General features: G+C 29.4%; 1 protein-coding gene across 1 annotated transcript; it reads left to right on the top strand.

Moving 5' to 3' along the window:
- The first annotated feature begins 1,391 nt into the window (after positions 1–1,391).
- Positions 1,392–23,904, top strand: LOC130896438 (protein spaetzle 3). Its single transcript, XM_057804568.1, has 6 exons — positions 1,392–1,561; positions 4,205–4,688; positions 15,659–15,783; positions 16,320–16,568; positions 22,560–22,685; positions 22,750–23,904. The coding sequence occupies exons 2-6, from the start codon at positions 4,251–4,253 to the stop codon at positions 22,904–22,906; spliced, it is 1,095 nt and encodes a 364-aa protein (XP_057660551.1). The 5' UTR covers positions 1,392–1,561; positions 4,205–4,250; the 3' UTR covers positions 22,907–23,904.
- Positions 23,905–24,899: the final 995 nt, after the last annotated feature.

Raw genomic sequence — 24,899 nt, 5'->3', positions numbered from 1 at the left:
CTGGTTGCATAACTAGAAATTATATGACATAAGGATGTTCAAATTTTAATCATGTCAAATTTCTCTAATATGTCTTTTTGAAACGTACTGTATATAACAATGATGCTATTATAAAATAAACATATCAAATTAGTAACACGAATTCTTAATATTTATTGAAAAAAAAAAAATCGACTATCTTTTTTTATATATTTATTAAAGAAAATAAAAAATTCGTGTACGTCTATGTAGTTTACACAACAATGATCTACATTTTGATGATAAAGAATAGAATAAAGGAATTGTAACAATTACCTTTCTGATTGACCTTGTTCGGGTATTACCCAACTCGTATAATAAATAACGAATAAGTATTAATAAATATTCAAAGTGGTGGCCATATATTTTCTCGGTATCTACCCGGATCAAAAATGAATCACATATCGACTGATAACGCAAAATCAATATTTCCAGTACCACATTTAATTTTAAAGTACTATCCAATTTAAATATACGGAAAATTTTAATCAAACACATTTCAACATTAATATTTTATTGGAAAGTGAGTGGTTAAGACAAAAATATTTTTTTACATTTAATATCAAGGTTGAAATTGGTCTATGTATAGGGCTTTTTCGGAAACTATGATCGGGACAAACCGATCACCGATCTCAATGTTCGGTTACGTTCGGGAATTGAACGAAATGTACCATATACAGTGGGTACATGCAATTAACTTGTAAATACAGTAGAAATATAAGTATACAAATATGAAAAAATTAATAAACGCAATAAAATTGTAAGATTATTGTAGGTTGGGTTTTAAATTTTGAAACTCCTACCAAAAAAAAAACGGTAACTGATAAAAATCTCGTTCTGAATTTGAATCGACAATCAGTTAATGAGTGATATATCTGATCAACGATCATAATATCCAAAATAGACTGTTGTAAGGATTTTTAGGTTAGATTCCTAAAATAAAATTTTAACTATCTTTGAGGTTATGTGGGAGAAGCATTAAATAACACAAAAAACCCATAACACAAAAAATCTAAAATGAAAACTAAAACTGAATTAAAAAAATGCCTTTCTTAGTAAATTTACCCTATACCCCTCGTATGTTAGATTACTTCAAATTCGTACTGCAAATTAATTTTTCTAAATTGGAACACCCCGTATTATACGAGAATAATTGTTGATACATTTATCATTTTTTTAGTTCGATTCCATTGCCACCTTCTCGCGTTACTTTCCGGCTGAATTAATTCAATTATAAAACACATTTCCTTATGTATTGACAGAATCGTTAATCAAATAAGACTACCCCCTAACCATAAACCCCCCAAACACTTAAATAAAACCGAGTGGGGCCTCCCACTGCATCATTCTGTTAACAATTCCATTGACATAACAGTCTATTTCTCACATTGGTATTGGATGTAGTTTCGCGCGCGTTCACTTGCATATGTGACAACAAAAACAATCGTTGTGTTTTTTCTTTGAATTATAAATGAAGATAAAAGGAAGATCTGAGAAGGAGAATAAATCTATGAAATTGATTTATTTCAAGACATATTTCCAGGTAAAAATAAAACAATATATTAGTTATTATAATTTATTTAAGAGAAAAGTTTACAACATGTTTGGTTAGTAGGTAGATGTTTTTCTTCCAATAATCATTTAATAATGTAAATACTGTGATTCATCAAAAGAAATTTGCTTAATTATTTATTTATGTTAAGTTTTTCACAAACTAATATCGTTATATTACTTTTGTAATAAATATTTAAACCAATAAATTACATACCTATTAGAAGGGTAGATTATCTATGGATCGCATTGAATTGATTACGGTTAAAAAAAGAAGAAGAACATTTAGGAGAATAATAAACACGTAATGATTCATTGAAAGCGTAGTACTAAATTAATTTTTGATTCATATTGTATAATCCACCTATGTAAACATTAAAAATCGGCTAGATCATTTTTAAATAGATACAAACATCAAATTAACCTTTCAAAATCAAAGTGACGTAACTAAAACCCATTAGACAAATATGTATGAGACTACTTTCTTTTCACCTCAACACATCTCACCTTTAGCAGCAAGACCCCTGTTAACAATTCTAAATAAAATGCGACTTCGTCATATAGAACGAGAAAACTAAATAATTATAATTTATAATAGATTTTTTTAATTTTCAAAATTTATTTTATTTATGTAGTTTTCATTTAATGACGGTTCACATAACCTCAAAGTTGTAACATTTTCATATGACTCACAGTAATGGAGAATTATGGATAATAAACAAAAAAGAACAATCTCGGTGAGGAAAGGAAAAGTATATTAATATCGAGGTCGAACATTACTTGCAGATATTCAAAAAATTATACACTGATCCAAATAAAAAATAATTTAGCATACATTTCTAAATAATGTTATTATTTTGAATGGAAACGTCATGTTTTGCATACACCAAATTAATTGAATTCAGTACACATAATAGATAAAAAAATTGACTCAACAAACAATGTTTTATATGTATATATTTATATATAGTGTGTTCAGAAAGTATAACTAGTATTTTAAATATATCCAATTCTATATATTTAAATCATATAGGGTGATCCGATTCCTTGAAATCGAAAGAACATTATCGTGTTCCAAGAAACAACTCGAAATTAGATAAACAATGGGTAAAAAAAGTAACTTAATAATTCGGTTTTTGTCTGTATATTATAATTTTATCATACAGGGTGACTTGAAAAGGTGTACTATGCGTTATATAAATTTAAATCATAAAGGGTGATCCGTTTCTTTTTATGTTCCTAGAAACAACTTTAAATTATATATACAGTGGGTTGAAAAAGTAACCTAATAACTCGGTTTTTGAATGTATATTATAATTTTATCATACAGAGTGGCACGAAAAGGTGTACTATGCGTAATTTGAATTTAAATTATATAGGGTGATCCGTTTCTTTGAAGTCGAAAGAACATTTTCGTGTTCCTAGAAACAAATGTCATTTAGATGTATAGTGGGTTAAAAAAGTAACTTAATAACTCGGTTTTTGACTGTATATTGTATTTTTATCATACAGGGTGATAATTGTTTCATTCATAAATCGAAATGTCGATTTTTCTTTTATTTTAATAATTTTGTTAAATAGATTATTAAATAGAAGCATAGTTATTAATGACATAATTATCGAAAGTTCAATGTAAGACAAATGAAAGTGAACGTTTAACGTTTTTATTATGCATATTTATGGTAATGAGAGTATTGAGTTACTTCGAGATGAATCTCATGAACGATTTTTATCTATTTCAAAACTTCCGCTCTAATTACGTCACTTTATGCGTGTTTTTTCCCAATGGAATTCATTACAAACATGATCAAATTATATATACGAGGTCTCGTCAATAATTTAATATAATTTTTACGATTTGATTTCACAAGAACATGTCGGCAGAATCGATCCGAAAATGGCGTAGATTTCTTCTGTTCGAGACAGAGGAACTGCCGCGCATACTCGGAACTGCAATCGCAGCGCTGCGATTATACAAATAGAAACGGAACTTACATTGTGTATATACCTCGTATTTCTCAATAATCCCGACTATTTTCTTCGATAATTATAATTTGACGCGGTAGTTTAGTCAATCTGAATAAATTAAATTGTTAATGAAGCTCTTTTAGTGGGCTGATTTCAACTTTCTCTAGCCACATATCATTTACATAAATCGATGAATCAGATGAAAATTATGATAATATAATGTAAAGTTAACAATAAGAAATTTAAAACAGAAAAATAATTCGTTGTAATTTATGTTAGTTGAATAATTAATGCGGATGGAACAAAAAAATATACAATCAATTTTGTAATGTATTTAATCAATATTTCGGCTGGAATATTCGACATTATTTATTTTCCAAAAAAATGTTGACTACAAAAAGTCAAAATATGGCCATCTCTTGATCAGTTGTAAGTAAAAAACACGATGAAACCTGTCTACAGATCAAAACGACGTCAGACCACATAAAACACCTGGAACATCCTCCTTATAGACCCGATTCGTCACCATGTGACTAGTATTAATTTGTTCGAATGAAAAAAGCATTTGGCGGACTGCGATTCGAAAGCAATGCGGAGGTAGAATCCAATCCCTCGTACAAACTAACATTATATAAGTTGTTCTAAAGATATTTTTTTTTTATTCCAGATCTCCTAATGAAAAATGAAGTTATCTTAGTTCCCGCATCGATAAAATGTCTCTGGTGAATTACTCGACGCCCTTCCAAGTTACCCCCAATCCCCCCGCGACAAACTATTATCAATCTTTCCAACAGTATCAACAACCCCCACAAGGTTACTCGTATCCCCAACCGCAGAAACCCTTTTTGGAGGAAGAGTTTCCTACTAATCCTTTTCGTCAGCCGACGCGTCCTAAAGGCGCGTCAAATCAAATCCCCCAGGTACCCAATAATCCACTACCCAATCGACCGCCTACGTATACAAAAGTGGGGGATTTTAATACGAAAACCAGCATACATCCTATTATTGATTACGATTATGTGGAAGAAGAACCCATACATGTACCAGTTACACCTATTCAGGGACCGATTTTTATTAAAAACGGAAGGGTTCCCGTGGTGCCGTTGTATTCACATCCGGTTTTACATAATGGTACTTTCGTCCAAATTCCTGTAAGTATTTATTTTTGAATTATGTCAAAATTTACCATATCTTCTTTTTTCACAAACTTAAGTACGTTTCAATATTCTTCACACACTCACATTTCGATTTTTTACAAAAAAAAAATTATATAAATAAACAATTACTTAAAAATCTCTTTATACTTCGATGATATTAATTTTCTGAACGCACCTCGTATCAACAATCATCTATTTTAGTGTCTATCCAGTAATCTATCTCTCTCACTTTCCATGTCGAGCTTATACAATATAAGTAGGTCGAAGTAAGCTTCCATAAAAACGTTAAACCTTATCGGATAACTTAGACGGTAAATAATGAGTTTTACTTTGAAAAATCTATTGATAATTCAAGAACATGTACATCAGTATAATGAAAAAATGTATAATCAGACTCTTAAAAATTACCTTTAATTTCTTAACACACCTCGTATAAACAACCATCTGGTTTCGTTCATAATTATCCGGACTCTATCTTTATCTTCATATCGCGCCAATATAATATTAGTACTTGAAAAAAGTTTCCAAAAAATGTAACAATAAAATAATTCACTTTTTGCAAAAGTAAATACTTATAGATAGTTTTGTGCACAACACAACCGTACTTTCACAAGAATTCATGTTGCAAAATTCACATAAATTTATTAGAAATATTGTTCATAAACTACGTCGCCATGTTGTGTATATACGTAAAGATGTGCGTTCTTACAATACGTACGAAATGGGAATTATATCTGTGACGCACTACGAACGTAGCCGTTTAAATATGCCATAAACCAAACGTTTCATATAGATCTATGATTTTTTATATTTTTAATAATACACACGATTCTTTTATTAAATGTTAATTGCTGTTATTCAATTTTAGCGCCGATTACACAGTAATTTGAAATCAATCCAATTACGTCTCTGTTGCAACAGACTTTTCTCACAGTATGACTGTTGTAGATAAATATTGAACACGTATTAATTATATTTAATGCCGATAGTGACCTCGGTCTATTTAGTTCCAGTTTCAATTTTCTATCTCTTCGATTAAAACACCATTTTTTTCCTTAGTTCGATATTATTATTCTAATTATAGTCAACTGGACATTGGTTACGCCTTTAACGTGTTATACAGAGTGAAATGGATTGATTGATGAAACTTTCGTGGATATTTCTGAAATATCACATTTAAACAATATTGTCCGAGTTTGAAAGTAATTTATTTACATATTTTGCATTATATTTATGTAATAATAATTTTGTTTAAAAAAACAATAAACCTCACGTGACCTACATGAATAATGTGCCGACACCTTCTGATATAAATCATTTGATTAATTCACATTTTTTTTTGGAAACATAGCCGTTACTAAATTATTACAACTGTAAAAGAATTAAGAAAAATAATTTTTTGAAATATTATATGAAATTACGTGGGTTTTGCTATTTGCGTTTGATAGTTTGAGCTAATGACGTATGAGCTCGTGTCAAACTCTGAACAGGACCGCATTCAGGATAAATTATAATTAAAAAAGTTTATTTGCGTTAAATTTCTCGTTAGTTTTTTTGTAACTGTATGGATCTGCTTTTAGATACGTGTGATCTTCGGTGACAATTTGATATTTTTACCGGGGTTACTAATAAAATTCTCTACTTTTTTTCGTAAGAATGGGTAGTTGCTTCAAATAGGAATAGATACACTTTATTATAGTATAGATTTTAAGAGTTCGGGATTTTTTTGTCAACCTCAAATAAATCAAAAAGCTATTTTGTAATACTTTATATTTGTGAATAAAATTGATAACGAGCTTATTTTTTTGGTTATAATAATTTTCTTGCCTCATTATTTTGAATTATCGCCAGAAGCATGAAAAAAATACATTATAAAACAATAACCTTCATTTATGGTACTTTGAAAGTTCGAAATGTTGATTTACGACAATGTTTTAATATTTATTTAAGCAATTAACAGTTAAAATAACTGTGTGTGATAGACTAAGAGAAGGTAAATAAACATTATTATCCGTATTTAATACATCATCATACATAGTACACAGTTTTTTTAGTTTTTATACAAAAGAAATTTATTTAAAAAAAAATGATTTTCGCCCAACTGTTTTCTTAAACTTGGTCTGGCGTGGTCTTCTCCAATTACAGCTAATAATTGTCGTAACAGAATATGGAAACGCTTCGAATTCCGTAAAAAAAAAAAATTGATGAAATGACAGTTAGAAATCAATTATTATTGTTCATAAATCGTTGTAACTGTTTTAATTTAAAGTTCCCAACTCTAGATCAAAGCGTATTCTGTCTTACTTTATTCCAGCGTTGCCGTTTTGTTACATTCGTAATAAATCTGTTACATTTAAGTAAATTTTTAATGTATCTAGTTTCTGTTGTGATCTAAAAGTATTATCAGTAAATCAATTGGTTAAGTTAGGTTATATGCATCAGTTTTTGACTTATTAACTTCGTGAATCGCGGTCGGAAATTTATAAAACAATAATCAACTTTTATGAACGAAGTGTTTTATTATTTTGGGCTGTTACGCTTACATGAGTTCTTTTGCGTTTCTACGTCAATGTCTAAGAAAAATAACTAAACTAGAGTGCTCAATATATAAGAAAAAGTTTCGTTTTTTGATGTGTTTGACGTCACAATTTTTATATATTTTTATTATTGTTTTGATATAAATAAATAAAAAAAACCTGTAATAGTTTATTTACAATCCAAATTTATTTTAAAAATTGAAAAACAAATCTTCAATAAGCATTCCTTGGTTGATTTTCCTTACGTCAATTGTAGTTACTGAAAAAATGTACCAATTGGCAACGCCGCTTACTCCCCTTTCACTTTTTTATAATGCATAACATTGAAATTTCCGTAAAATATTTTCAGTTGATGCTTTCCTAGCCATCTATTGTACGAAAAATACATATCGACAAAAAACTTCTTTCTAAGAGTAGTTTCGTTTTTTTTAATAGTTGTTTATTTACAGAAATTATAAATTAAATGGAGATGACACAAATAGATAGATGGAATATTGCGAAATTATGACTAATGATATTTCCTAAAATCCTGATTATCTCTAACACGTTTGTTTTAATGTCTAGGCAAAATTTTTATGTAATAGATGTTCAAAATTTGGATTAATTTCGAAACTTCGAAAGCTTATATTGACAAATCTTTCAAACTATTGATAATATACATTTTTCTGTGCCCATCTCTATACTTGAGGATAAATGTAGATCGAACGTAAAAAGAAGAAGAGTAGTTGTGATAGTTTTACACCATAGAATTAATATTAAAGTAGAGATACCATTGTGTCGTTATTATTAACTCAACTTCTTTTCGATATGTGAAGATGTTGAGGAAATTGTATAATAAATAATATATAATAAGAACGGCAATTATATAATTTTTGCATCGGAAAGTTAACGTAAAAAAAATTTATTTTACGATCACGTTCTATTAAAGTAAAATAAAAACATAACATTATATATGTCGCTATCTTCTCTATGTATTCGTGAAAGTTTATCTTTAGATTTGCATAAATAAGTCAAGCACTGGTAGAATTAAACGTGTCTGCCATCTTAATAACTATTACAGCGTTGCCGATTAAATAATACGAGGTATTATGAAATAATATTATTGTTTACTCTTAAAAACTTAAAAAAATTAATAAATACTCATTATATTATTTAGAATAAATATTTTTTTTTAATAGTGATAATAATTGCACTTGATATGTGTTATATACAGGGTTAGTCATGAGGTATTTCAATACTTCTATTATATCTAGAGGGTAGTTAAAAGTATCAAATTATTTTCGTTTACAGGGTGTTTTTTGAAATTGATCTTAAATTTTAACAACAGTAACTAATAATAACGAGCAAGAAAATAAAAATAATTCAAAGTAGTTTCTCGAAATGGAACCTGCCAACCTCTACATATTTTTGTTGCCAAATTGTCAAAGTTATTAGACATTATTTAGTACCCGCATGATAAACGTCCTGATGATCAAAGCTCCCCACGACTCACCCTGTATATTATTGTACGCACCTCGTAGTAGTACGATTCGATTGAATTTGTAAAAATAGGATAAACCCGTACAATTTTTACGCAAGAAAGATCAGCAAAAGTGACCTTGCAGGATAGCGCATCATTTTTTTGTTTTCTATAATTTCTGTTTCCATAACAACATTTATCGATTTACAATAGTATGTGATACTCATTCATAAGAGAAGCGTTCGTTTTATGTAATCTCTAATCTATATGCGTTTGTTGTTTTATCCCGTGTTCGATGACTTTATAAACAGTTTCAATAGCATATAATATTATGTGTAGTGAATATAATAATCGAAATGTGTGTTCGAGAAACAAAGTACCGTGTTTACAACAATTTCTACTATCACTGGTTCGTATGCAAATTCACATTTTGATGGTTAATTTTACATTTCCGGTTTAGGAAAGGAAACATTATTTTTATAACCAAGTCCCTTCGAGAGTCCGGTACTGTATCGGAATCTATATATTTTTTACGTTATCTATTTTATAATTTTCTCATTTCTGAACATTTATACAGTCGTTGTTTAAACAAATTTTGTAATCAATTAGTTATAAGTAATTAATTTTTTCAACTTCTATTCGTTCGTTCAGTTTTCCGTCCGTTTTTTTGAATGACCTTTCCCAATTATGACGTGAGAAATTGACATTTATTTATATTTATGTAAAAAGGGGGATTTAAAGAAAAATATATAAAATATTCGTATATTTATCACGTATTTGAGTACTTTAAAGAGAAAAATATCCAATTTTCTTTTATTTTTTTTTATAACGTGGTTGAGAAATCAACGACATTATGGCTGGTTCACAAAATCAGACTTGGGTTGCATCTACAACTATCGCGTGCAATTTCCCGCAGGTTCTTTCGTCATCAGTAAATAAAACTAATAATTTATTATAAAAACTTTATTAAAATTAAACTGGAAGAAAATAAATAAAGACAGGATATGAGTCGGCACGTACGACGTCAGAAGTTTGTAATAAAATTTTATAGGATAGAAATACACTACCGATCAATAGTTTCCCCCCACCCCCATAATTCATTCATTAAATTTCGAATTGCAAAATTTAAATATGTAACAATTACAGACTGTAGTTTTATTATCACTACATTTTTGAGTATAACGGGAGTTGATGCAAAAAATTCTAGAGTTAGTAGATGACGTAAAAATAATGCTGACATAAAAAAAATTCTCATGGCATGTACAACGATCTAAAAATCTACAAATTTATTAGATTGTACAGGTTGTACATTGGGCATGAGCCGACCCTGGCTTTCAAATAGTAGTTTAGAATTATTTATTCCGTCAAGCACACTATAGGGACATAAGTAATCATTCATTGAACATTAATGATATTAGAATGTATTATTTAGGTTAGGTATTTATTTACTCAAGGGAAGTAGACACAAAATTTTGATAATTACTTTGAAGAAAACATGTTATTAACAACATGAAAATAAAACTAAAAAAGTCAAAAATATTTATTCTAAACATAATATTGCGTACAAAAATGGTTAATTTAAAAATGTTATATAACCTTATTCAGTTTTGTTTGAATCCATCAGCCATATGGTGATACGTGAATAGATATATTATATTAACGAATTCTTATAGTAAAACAAATATTTAATCTCAAAACTTCCACTATATAATTCGAAATAACGAATAGACAGAATGGCAACGATTTCTCTATCCTCCGAGTTTCCAGCTCGGTCTGCGCATTCTCGAGCACGCGCAGTATAGATAAAGTACAATGCACAATGGATTGATAAAATTTATTACGCACTTCGTTGCCAACTTCATGTCTATTGAAGCTTTCAGACCCATCTACGGCTATAAACTTAAATTACAAATTCAACACTTGACCTTGCGTCATATGCGTAAAATGTATCTACCGGTTATAAATAAAAATGTAATTTTTTGAGATAGCACTTAAAAAAATTATACTAAAAACGTGTTTCTACGTTGTTTTTTTTATATTTTAGAATACTGATCTCGTTCACATTTATTAATAATAATAATAAAAAAACTCTTAATCAATGGAAACGTTCTGAAAGATGAAACACTCTCAATTACCCTAATAACTAATAGGTATTTTTAGCGTTTGTCTAATAACCAATTAATCAGAAAAAAATTAACGTTATGTGTTCAGCTATATTTATATTCGATATCATCTATTAAATATAATTTATTGAGTTAAAATCATAATAATAAATATGAACTGGGTCTATTTGAATCGATAAATCTTGAAGGCTTTCGTCATTGTGGAATGATGATGGAATTATGTCCTTTTAGCTTTTTATCTCTTTTAGTTTTCATTAAAAATTTAATTATTCACACATGTGTACCATTTTGAGGTTAATCAACGAAAAGGAGTGCATTTTTTCAAAGTTAGGTTAAAAAAGAAGAAGCATAAATATTTGTAGGGCTATGAATGCAAAGAAACACATAATGAGATGAAATTTATGAGCGTGAGAGGTTGATTGAGTACACAATAATTCGTCAAGATAAAGGTTATACACCTTGTATCATAATCAGTATAATATTCTTTGTTTTCTGTTAAAAATTTTATTATTTTTACCGAACAACAAAAGCAGCTTATGTGAAATCTTGACAGTTGACATTAGGAAAATGGCGGAAACTAATGATATAATCGTTCGTTATCGTGTTTAATAGTTGAAAATTTCAATTCACCCTTGTATATTAACATAATAACTGACATTATCAAACAGAAGCATGCAAACAATTAAAAATGTACTAACAAGAAATGTAGCAAATGAAAGTTTATTGCCTTGACACGCCCGCCCCCACCTTAACAACAGACACGAGTATTCGAATCAATTGATTTATAGGCCAAACAACAGGGAGTATCGACATATACGCGGAATTTAACCAGGAAATAGTTTCTTCATTGAAAAACGTCAAAAATTAATTGTTTCATTATTTTCGTATATATTTATTAATTTAACATCAAATTTTCATATGTCTTTAAAATATTATGAAGGAAAATAATTTTAAATCAGAAGAGATCTAAAATCAAGAACATTTAGAAGCATAAAATATTTATTTGAATCGATCAATGTGACCTTGACCTTCCTATAACTTTATATAATCCTCGGGCATGCTCATTTAATTCTATCCCATAAACTCTCATTTTTTGTGTTTAAAGCCACGGGGACTTCACTATGAAGATTTCGTAGAAAGTATTTCAAATAATTTTTTGTATCAGACCTCTAAATCCGACCCTGCTTAACTTACTGTTATTAAATTTGAATATGAAATGAAATAAATTTGTGTGAATGGAGGGTGAATGTGTAATTTTCTATACTTTCAAAAACGTTTAACTACAAAAAAACCTTCGTAAACGAAAAATAAAATCGACATTGTCAATTTGAATAAATTTAGTAACTAGTTCTTAAGAATGTAACCGCATATTGTGATTGTTATCAAACGGAATAATTAAGAATATTAATTAGAATCCTTGAAAGAAAAATGTATCGTTAAGATTACAATCTGTACCTATCGGCGTTCATTTTTCAAAAAAACGATGGCATAACATAACCTATACCGAACGTAGAAAACAGTTCCTGATTTTGTAACACAAACCGATCGAGACAAATTAATTTCTAATTAGTTTGTCACGGAAATAATAAAATGTAAATTGATTATGATAATACGTTATTGGGAAAAAACTATACGCAATTTCAATATAAAATATTCAACTTACTTGACATAATTCAATTGTTTGTTATTCTTGATTGAGTACTGAACATTTAAATGGAGTAAAACATTTCTAAACGCACTATAGATCCGTAAATATCGTGATGCTGTCAAATAAATATTTATTCCACAAATTTTTTTTGTATCATTAACATAAACGTATATCAATACTCGTCCTCGGTATACCTAGATTGATGTAAAAAAGAAGAATTAGACAAGAGTGGGAAGTGATCTTGATTACAATGATGCAAATAAGAATGAGTAACAATTCGCGTAATTCAGTAACCGAATTTATGTATACTTTTTATATCACCTTGTGTATTGAGAAATATTTATCAGAATTTAAAATCAAACGAAACTTCTTAGAAATATAACAGTTGCAACATTTTTTAAATCGTACGTACCTACGTACTATCATTACGTAAAATTTTCATGTGTTTTATAACTGTCAGTAGAAAAGGATAGAATATACAAAAGCTTATTTAAAGATTTGTTAAACTTCATATTTTCGTAAATATCAATTATATTAAAAATAAAACTAATTTTTATGAATAATTACAACATGCATTTTAATATTACTTAGTGATAATGAAAATTAATTTCGCCCTTACGTTAATATTCGCCATGTTATTTTGGCGCTATAACACAAATAACGTCACGTGAGGTTACTTACCGTCATGAAGTTATGTAACGTTCGTGGTATTGTTTTCAATTTTTTATCGTTAAAACTGAATTAGACCAGTTTAATATATTCATTAAAGTGACAAGAAGAAATATTATGTAGTTTTATATAAATTTTTACTTTAATATACTTTAATATAATATATATACTTTGTATACCCTAAATGAATACTTATTTTGTCTCGTCACTGTTTCAAGTGTGACGTTGCCACTCCATTGACAGTGATCAGAATTAACATTCGAACTACGAAAAAAAAAAACGCACCCGTATGTTCGTTTAATTTCAAAAATATATTCTGTATTGACAGGTGACGTTTATATTTTTTAATCAATAAAATAAACGTCAAGATATCGTATACACAATTTGCGAATCGTTGTAAAAGCACGTAATCTCACGTCACATAAATATCTACGAGCAGTGTATGTGTGCAATTGGTTGTAATACTAATATCTGTGCAGTATTAATTTCTATTGATATATTTCATTCAAGTCGCGTGTGTAAAACATAAGAAACCTGATATGTTTTTAATCACTTATTCGTTTTAGTGAATATGGAAACCTGTTTTTTTTAACTGTTTATTTATTTATAACTCGTTATTAGCATAATTGAATACGCGATTGTGTGAATTAATGAAAACTTTTAAAAATGTTATGCATTATCGACTAATTTATTAACGATATAAACCGTAAAAAAGACGTTTTTCAATTTCTTATGTTGACAAGAATGGATCTTAATCACACCAGTTGATTATAATCAGTTATATACCTCTTTTATAATACCAATCATAGTGAAAACTCGTGTATTTCTGTGGTCGAATTAGGGAAGTGTTTAAAAAAAGAAGATTGTTTTTATATTTATTAGGTTGGAAGATTTTAATATCAAATAACTGATTTTGACAGTACGTCATTTTTCCTATAGGATATAACGGGTCAGCTGACCGACGCCAACTGAGTTTGATGAAGGAAGATTCTGATAATAATAATTTAAATCTTTTTTAAAATTATTCGGAATTTGAATTTTAGTTTTTTATTATAGGTTCTTTAAATTAATTCTAAATAAATAAAACTTCAGCAAATGATATTTTTTAATAAACCGGCGTTACGCTTATGTTGAAAAGGATACACGCACATATGGAAAAAAACAGAAATAGGAAGTACACCACGTTATTGTTTAGTAATTGTAATACCAAATCAAATTTTTTCAATATCAACACATGTGATAACTACTATTTGAAATACGTTCTGCTTGAAATGAAAACAGCGACGTAGGTAACAATCAAAATACGGGTGTAAAGACAAAAAATCCATACGTGTTTAGACAGCTTAGTCAATAAAGTTGGCGTTGACTGAGAACGTTATTAATTGTTTATAGTAATTTGACAATTGTCATTTGTCACAATATCAGTTGTCAAATGTCACAATGTCAGTTGTCAAATTTCACAATGTCAGTTGTCAATTGTCACAAGTATAAACATTACAAGTTTAGTTTAATTTCTTTGTAATGATGGGAATAGCCAGACAAACTTACGACATATGTCGGCGAGACAGGTATTTCGATTGACAAAAGTGTGGATCGTGGACTAGGTTCTACTTCTCGATGATTGAAAGTCATCGTCATTTGTAAAAGTTTGACCATTCAAAGAATCCTGAATTCTACGAAATAAATGGTAATCAGATGGTATCAGATCAGGGTTGTATGTGGGGATGTGGCATCATTTGGCAACCAGGCTCCAATAGTTATCCACGAGTTGCCAAAGATATTTCATTATCATGGTGGGACACCAATTTTGGCCGTTTTTCTTCGATTGCTTCATCCAGTTTCATTAATTGTTGACAGTAAACATCAGAATTGATCGTTTGGTTCTTTGGAACAACCTCAAAAACACAACACCTTTGGAATCTCACCAAACTGATGGCATGTAGTTTCTTTGTTGTTTTTCAGCTTTCGATGTGGTTTGTGCTGGTTCATCGTGTATGTTCCATGATCGTTTTCGAACCATGCTACTCTACAAGACCCATTTTTTATCTCCAGTGATGATTCTTTTCAAGAAAGGGTTGTTTAAGGTGCTTAAGTGTTGATAAATTTGTTTGTGATAAATGAATTTCTTTCAATTCGTGAGGTACCCAAATAAGCGCCCAGTTTGTGAAAATTGGGCGGAAGATTCAAAATATGTAAGCAACACTCAAATATTTATTTATTTTATATTGACGACCATAAATATCCATTTCTATCATTAATTTTGTATATGTTAAGATTTAGTATTTAAGACAGTTTCTACGTGAATACTGCGTTCGTAATAGTTTGACATTCGTCGAGTTCGGTAGTCGAATTATTGAAACCATTTTTATAGTGCATTCCAAAAGACAAAATTTCCATAATTTAATGCAACATTTAGTAACAAATATTGGAAAAGAGAGCCAAGTATTGATTTTAAATTCTCAGTTTTCGATTGTTATATATTTTCACTTTTGAATGTATGTGGATCAATTATTGTATTTTGATTTCAGATTTTATGGACAGCTTTATCAGTAGTTTTAGGTCTAGAATTAAGGGGTGAATACATCCGAGGAGTTCCTTGTATTAAACGTAATCAACAATTGTACTGTCCTACAGCAGGAAATTCATATCCTCTGTAAGTACTCACATCAATTTATATCATGTAAAAATAATTCACGAATCTTTTTAAATTGAAATAACTCAATTTCGATTTCAATAATTACACAAAAAAAGTCAATAAGTCAATTTTATCAGTAATAAACAAAATAAACAAAATCAATGCCATGCTACTTCTTCTTTTTCTTAGTTTCATGAGATTTTATCTACACATTAACATAAAAATTGGTTCAAATGAACTATAATGCACGTAAATATAACCTTTTGTAGTGATTATTGACAGCTCTTCTTATTTAAAAACATTGTCTCTTTTCAAACATGTATCAAGTCACATCTTTAAACTTACATCACTTTTTTTGATGATTCTATTTACTTGATCGAGATTTTAATAATTCAAATATGTACGAGGATGGTCACAGAAGTACCTGGCCCAACAAAGAAAACACAGTTTATTGATAGTTTTTACTTTTTTAAGATATAAATTAAGGCAAATTATAATTATTTTTTCATTACAACATCATATTAGGGATAATTTTGTGAGAATCCTTATTCCAGAGATCGTATAGAATTATTTATAGACGAAAATAAAGCTTTAATGAAGCGTATGTATGGTGAATTCGACATGCCGGATTACGAGGGCAAATCCAATCCGGGTTACAAAAAAAAACGATCGACCAAATCTGGCGAATCAGATTTTCATTTAGATCCAGGACCCGATCCCGTCAAAGAAGACGAAAACCTCTCAAGCAAAAGTCGAACACCAAGACAAAACTTTAGAAATAATCAAAGTTCGGAAAGTGGAAGGTAAATATAATAAATATACAGGGTAGTTCGATACGAAAGATTGCTTTGAACGATACGATGTTTAATTCAAAATTGTTTTTAATATTAAAACAACTTTGACTGAAAGTGAAATTTTGTTATAAGGCATTGTAAATGTTAATGGGATGATGTACATCCTCAAAACACAATCCCGATGAATCTTTTACGTCAATATGCGACTTGGGGGTTATTGAAGATTACTTATTAAAACCATTTTTCCTTATAGCGTAGTTAACTATCCAGATTTATCTTTCTTTTTGATTAAATAGACTTCTAGTTATTTTGAACTATGGAATTTTCGTAATAACAAGCTGTAGGTAGTTCGTGGTATTCCAAATTTTCCAGTAATCGTAGAGGAGAGTCTCAAAACCCTCGGATCTGAACACATTACGTGCGACTGTCATTTATACGTAAATCTTCAAAATATATTGTCTTCTTATCGTTTCAGGTGCAAATCAGTCTAAATTTTCTTTTGTTCTGTGGATTATTCTTTCCGTTTTCCACTATCCAATGCCGTGGTATTGATTTATCCTTAGTCTGCTAGAATCTTCTCTATATGGAGGTACCATGAGGCTCATACTTTACTTCTGACCTTTTTTTTGTGTCTTCCTAACTTGTATCTCATTTTACATGCATTTCATTTTTGTTTTTCCATTTTTTTTCATACCTTGATATTTAGGTACGAATTTTGTTAATTTTTCTAACTCCCAGGTAAATTAACACCATTTATTTTTGACGATCTCGCAAAATAAACCCAGAGGTTGCTCAAGATTATTCCGCAACATCTAATGTTTTTGATAACTAAATGTCTGAGGATGATTCAGGCAAAGAAACAATGAGTTTTGAGCATGTTTTCTATTTTTTTTGTGGAATAAATTGTTCCTGAATACAATAAGCAGGTATTAATTATCCTAAAACCGCCCCTGTACCAGATTAATCTACAACATCTAATGTTTTTTACAACTAAATGTCTGAGGATGATTTAGGGAAAGAAACAATGAGTTTTGAGCATGTTTTCTATTTTTTTGAGGTATAATTTGTTCTTGAATGCACTAAGCAGCTAATAATTATCCTAAAACCGCCCCTGTACAAGATTATTCTCCAACATCTAATGTTTTTGATAACTAAATGTCTGAGGATGATTTAGGGAAAAATAACAAAGAGTTTTGAGCATGTTTTCTATTTTTTTGTGGAATAAATTGTTTCTAAATGCAATAAGCAGGTATTAATTATCCTAAAACCGCCCCTGTACAAGATTATTCTCCAACAACTAATGTTTTTGATAACTAAATGTCTGAGGATGATTCAGGCAAAGAAACAATGAGTTTTGAGCATGTTTTTTATTTTTTTGAGGTAGAATTTGTTCTTGAATGCACTAAGCAGCTAATAATTATCCTAAAACCGCCCCTGTACAAGATTATTCCGCAACATCTAATGTTTTTGATAACTAAATGTCTGAGGATGATTCAGGGTAAGAAACAATGAGTTTTGAGCATGTTTTCTATTTTTTTTGTGGAATAATTTGTTTCTAAATGCAATAAGCAGGTATTAATTATCCTAAAACCGCCCCTGTACAAGATTATTCCGCAACATCTAATGTTTTTGATAACTAAATGTCTGAGGATGATTCAGGGTAAGAAACAATGAGTTTTGAGCATGTTTTCTATTTTTTTTGTGGAATAAATTGTTTCTAAATGCAATAAGCAGGTATTAATTATCCTAAAACCGCCCCTGTACAAGATTATTCCGCAACATCTAATGTTTTTGGTAACTAAATGTCTGAGGATGATTTAGGGAAAAAAACAAAGAGTTTTGAGCATGTTTTCTATTTTTTTGTGGAATAAATTGTTTCTAAATGCAATAAGCAGGTATTAATTATCCTAAAACCGCCCCTGTACAAGATTATTCCGCAACATCTAATGTTTTTGGTAACTAAATGTCTGAGGATGATTTAGGGAAAAAAACAAAGAGTTTTGAGCATGTTTTCTATTTTTTTGTGGAATAAATTGTTTCTAAATGCAATAAGCAGGTATTAATTATCCTAAAACCGCCCCTGTACAAGATTATTCTCCAACATCTAATGTTTTTGATAACTAAATGTCTGAGGATGATTCAGGCAAAGAAACAATGAGTTTTGAGCATGTTTTTTATTTTTTTGAGGTAGAATTTGTTCTTGAATGCACTAAGCAGGTAATAATTATCCTCAAACCGCCCCTGTACCAGATTAATCTACAACATCTAATGTTACAACTAAATGTCTGAAGGTGATTCAGGGGAAGAAACAATGAGTTTTGAGCATGTTTTCTATTTTTTTTGTGGAATAATTTGTTCCTGAATGTACTAAGCAGGTAATAATTATCCTAAAACCGCCCCTGTACAAGATTATTCTGCAACATCTAATGTTTTCGATAACTAAATGTCTGAAGATGATTCAGGGAAAGATACTAAAAGTTTTGAGCATATTTTCTATTTTTTTTGTGGAATAAATTGTTCCTGAATACAATAAGCAGGTATTAATTATCCTAAAACCGCCCCTGTACAAGATTATTCTCCAACATCTAATGTTTTTGATAACTAAATGTCTGAGGATGATTCAGGCAAAGAAACAATGAGTTTTGAGCATGTTTTTTATTTTATTGAGGTAGAATTTGTTCTTGAATGCACTAAGCAGCTAATAATTATCCTAAAACCGCCCCTGTACAAGATTATTCCGCAACATCTAATGTTTTTGATAACTAAATGTCTGAGGATGATTCAGGGTAAGAAACAATGAGTTTTGAGCATGTTTTCTATTTTTTTTTGGAATAAATTGTTTCTAAATGCAATAAGCAGGTATTAATTATCCTAAAACCGCCCCTGTACCAGATTAATCTACAACATCTAATGTTTTTTACAACTAAATATCTGAGGATGATTTAGGGAAAGAAACAATGAGTTTTGAGCATGTTTTTTATTTTTTTGAGGTATAATTTGTTCTTGAATGCACTAAGCAGCTAATAATTATCCTAAAACCGCCCCTGTACAAGATTATTCTCCAACATCTAATGTTTTTGATAACTAAATGTCTGAGGATGATTCAGGCAAATAAACAATGAGTTTTGAGCATGTTTTCTATTTTTTTTGTGGAATAAATTGTTCCTGAATACAATAAGCAGGTATTAATTATCCTAAAACCGCCCCTGTACCAGATTAATCTACAACATCTAATGTTTTTTACAACTAAATGTCTGAGGATGATTTAGGGAAAGAAACAATGAGTTTTGAGCATGTTTTCTATTTTTTTGAGGTAGAATTTGTTCTTGAATGCACTAAGCAGGTAATAATTATCCTAAAACCGCCCCTGTACCAGATTAATCTACAACATCTAATGTTTTTGATAACTAAATGTCTGAGGATGATTTAGGGAAAGAAACAATGAGTTTTGAGCATGTTTTCTATTTTTTTGAGGTAGAATTTGTTCTTGAATGCACTAAGCAGCTAATAATTATCCTAAAACCGCCCCTGTACAAGATTAATCTACAACATCTAATGTTTTTGATAACTAAATGTCTGAGGATGATTCAGGGTAAGAAACAATGAGTTTTGAGCATGTTTTCTATTTTTTTTGTGGAATAAATTGTTTCTAAATGCAATAAGCAGGTATTAATTATCCTAAAACCGCCCCTGTACCAGATTAATCTACAACATCTAATGTTTTTTACAACTAAATATCTGAGGATGATTTAGGGAAAGAAACAATGAGTTTTGAGCATGTTTTTTATTTTTTTGAGGTATAATTTGTTCTTGAATGCACTAAGCAGCTAATAATTATCCTAAAAACGCCCCTGTACAAGATTATTCTCCAACATCTAATGTTTTTGATAACTAAATGTCTGAGGATGATTCAGGCAAATAAACAATGAGTTTTGAGCATGTTTTCTATTTTTTTTTGTGGAATAAATTGTTCTCGAATACAATAAGCAGGTATTAATTATCCTAAAACCGCCCCTGTACAAGATTATTCCGCAACATCTAATGTTTTTGGTAACTAAATGTCTGAGGATGATTTAGGGAAAAAAACAAAGAGTTTTGAGCATGTTTTCTATTTTTTTGTGGAATAAATTGTTTCTAAATGCAATAAGCAGGTATTAATTATCCTAAAACCGCCCCTGTACAAGATTATTCCGCAACATCTAATGTTTTTGGTAACTAAATGTCTGAGGATGATTTAGGGAAAAAAACAAAGAGTTTTGAGCATGTTTTCTATTTTTTTGTGGAATAAATTGTTTCTAAATGCAATAAGCAGGTATTAATTATCCTAAAACCGCCCCTGTACAAGATTATTCCGCAACATCTAATGTTTTTGGTAACTAAATGTCTGAGGATGATTTAGGGAAAAAAACAAAGAGTTTTGAGCATGTTTTCTATTTTTTTTGTGGAATAAATTGTTTCTAAATGCAATAAGCAGTTATTAATTATCCTAAAACCGCCCCTGTACCAGATTAATCTACAACATCTAATGTTTTTTACAACTAAATATCTGAGGATGATTTAGGGAAAGAAACAATGAGTTTTGAGCATGTTTTTTATTTTTTTGAGGTATAATTTGTTCTTGAATGCACTAAGCAGTTAATAATTATCCTAAAACCGCCCCTGTACAAGATTATTCTCCAACATCTAATGTTTTTGATAACTAAATGTCTGAGGATGATTCAGGCAAATAAACAATGAGTTTTGAGCATGTTTTCTATTTTTTTTTGTGGAATAAATTGTTCCTGAATACAATAAGCAGGTATTAATTATCCTAAAACCGCCCCTGTACCAGATTAATCTACAACATCTAATGTTTTTTACAACTAAATGTCTGAGGATGATTTAGGGAAAGAAACAATGAGTTTTGAGCATGTTTTCTATTTTTTTGAGGTAGAATTTGTTCTTGAATGCACTAAGCAGGTAATAATTATCCTAAAACCGCCCCTGTACCAGATTAATCTACAACATCTAATGTTTTTGATAACTAAATGTCTGAGGATGATTTAGGGAAAGAAACAATGAGTTTTGAGCATGTTTTCTATTTTTTTGAGGTAGAATTTGTTCTTGAATGCACTAAGCAGCTAATAATTATCCTAAAACCGCCCCTGTACAAGATTAATCTACAACATCTAATGTTTTTGATAACTAAATGTCTGAGGATGATTTAGGGAAGGAAACAATGAGTTGTGAGCATGTTTCCTATTTTTTTGAGGTAGAATTTTTCCTTGAATGCACTAAGCATCTAATAATTATCCTAAAACCGCCCCTGTACAAGATTATTCTGCAACATCTAATGTTTTTGATAACTAAATGTCTGAGGATGATTCAGGGTAAGAAATAATGAGTTTTGAGCATGTTTTCTATTTTTTTTTGTGGAATAATTTGTTCCTGAATGCACTAAGCAGGTAATAATTATCCTAAAACCGCCCTTGTACAAGATTATTCTGCAACATCTAATGTTTTTGATAACTAAATGTCTGAGGATGATTCAGGGGAAGAAACAATGAGTTTTGAGCATGTTTTCTATTTTTTTGAGGAATAATTTGATCCTGAATGAACTAAGCAGGTAATAATTATACTAAAACCGCCTCTGTACACGATTATTCTACAACATCTAATGTTTGTGATAACTGAATGTCTGAGGATGATTCAGGGGAAGAAACAATGAGTTTCGAGCATGTTTTCCATTTTTTTTGTGGAATAAATTGTTTCTAAATGCAATAAGCAGGTAAAAGTTGTTCTAAATTCTCCCCTGTACAGTGTTATTCTACAACATCTAATGTTTTTGATAACTAAATGTCTGAGGATGATTCAGGGGAAGGAACAATGAGTTTTGAGCATGTTTTCTATTTTTTTGAGGAATAATTTGTTCCTGGATGCACTAAGCAGCTAATAATTATCCTAAAACCACTCATGTACAAGATTCTGCAAGATCTAAAGTGATTTTTATTTTGATATTAGGATAGATTCCTGTGAGAGTAAAATCGAAATAGTGACGCCGTATTGGGCGTCAAATTCCGCTGGTAAAATCCGTGCTATTGTGAATACTCAACATTTCGAACAAGCCATTCATCAAGAAGTTTGCGCGTGAGTAATCTCGTACACCCGCATTAAAAATACATTCTGTGTTAAATTTTTTTTGTTTTGTCAGGAGAAGCACTACGAAAAGATGTTCGAACGACTGTGGCTGTGAACAGAAATACAAATGGCACAGATTACTAGCTTACGATCCGGATAACGATTGTAAAGGGATTTTTATGGATTGGTTTTTGTTTCCGTCCTGTTGCGTTTGTAGATGTACCCCGTAAACTCCAAAATATTGAAAAAATTCTATTAGAAAAATGATTATTTTGCAATTGATCTACAAATCTTTATTTTTTGGGGTTTAATTACTAAATAACAGATTAGAATCCACGAATTACTTGTATATATGAACATTATGGGACTTTTTCCATTGAACTTTCTTTATTTCTCAAACAATGAAAATTTAACTAATCGGTGTAAAAAATTCTGATCAACACTGCTTGTTCCAACTGTTTTGCTTGAATTTAGTACTGAAATAGTTTTCGATGAACTATTATGAGTTTATTTTTCAGTTGATTATAATAAATCATTGACTACTTTAAATTGTTTATATATATATATATATATATATATATATATATATATATATATATATATATATATATATATATTTGAATAAACTATTACATGAATCTCAGTATTTTCATTTCAAGTGATACAAAAATTAACAAAAAACACTAAAAATATGAAAAAAAAGCTTATTAAATAACTGTTTTACTCAATTTTCGTAATCTTATTCTCTTCAAATTATCTAAAGTTTTAATTTCCTTTTATACAGGAATGACTGTGTTCCACCTAAATTTTCCTATTCTTCAACTTCTTCTTAATAATTTTTAAATTTACATCATAATAATATCGAAACAGAAGTCCATATTCATCGATATATAAGATGTTTATAAATATATAAACTTACCTTAAATTTTTTATAAAAAATAACCAAAAAGTTTTTAAAAAAACACTAAACATAAAATAAAAACTTAAAAGATTTTGTAAATACAAAAATCACGGGTGAGAAATAAAAGAAAAACCACCAAAATCGAACTGAAATTGTGAACAAAACGTTAGGAAGAAGCAGCGGTGTTCAGAACATAACCTCAGAAAGCAAAACATTTTTCTATGTATTGAGTACCCGATGGTTAGTTGGTGTAGTTCTCCCTAATACACTTTATTATGTCAGTATTTAAAGAACGCACTTCAAGGCAACTCACATCAATTAAAATAATTTAAATAAATATGCTGTTGAATAATAAAAAAATGTTTGGAATTGATAAAACTACCCTTTTTACTAACTGAAATATAGGCAACACACATTACTATAATAGACGATAAAGTCAAATTTTGACATCGTGAAACATTTTTTTAATTAAAACAATCAAATATTCTGTGAAAGAAGGCATTAAATGTAGTGTTCTGAAATTAATATGAAAAATTAAGAATGCTTCATCAGCGTTAATAAATATAAATTTCGCATTTATATGTTATGTTCGTGACATTTCTTGGTGTGCTAAGAAAGTTTTTGATGAAAAAATGAATTTTCAATGACCCTTTTTCACTTCTTGTGATAAATTTTGATTATGAAATATGAGGATGAACGATTTTATTATTGTTAACAACCCAAAATTGTTATCTTGAATTTAAATGAACTTACGAATCTGAAAGTGTAAAAATAGTAAAAAACATATCAATTGACTATTTTCTTAGACGTTTCATAATTTTATTCTATATATACTATACTATTAAGTTATCTATAGTTTCTAACTTCTTTTTAGTTTGAAATAATTGCTTTTCGAATGTTTTTTGCATATTTTCAACTTTCTGTTTGTTTTTTTCTGAAAATTATCCTTATTTTTATTGTAAACACGTATATAATAAAAAGTCAGCATTAGTTCGGTTCTGTTACAAACTTAATTATGAAAAAAATATAGAAAAATAAATAAAGCGGAAACTGAAATTATAAACAACTATCAAATAAAAACTTATAAACGAAAATTTTTAGATAAAAATTTAATACAAAATATAAATATAAATATGGTGTATAACTTTCATAATGTTTTAGACGGACGGTTCATTAGACGGTTTTAATTTATTAATTTTTACTATACTGGTTGTCTCATTGTACGAGGTTTATACTAGTTGTCGCAAATATAAAACCACCTAAAGTTGCCTTTTGCTTCCATTTTTTTTAACTAGACATAATAAAGATCATTTCCTCGTTAT

Source organism: Diorhabda carinulata, chromosome 7 (assembly GCF_026250575.1).
Source record: "Diorhabda carinulata isolate Delta chromosome 7, icDioCari1.1, whole genome shotgun sequence".
Taxonomy (NCBI): Eukaryota; Metazoa; Arthropoda; class Insecta; order Coleoptera; family Chrysomelidae; genus Diorhabda; species Diorhabda carinulata.
Note: the sequence above shows the minus strand (reverse complement) of the source record. Positions and strands in the feature narration are given on the sequence as shown.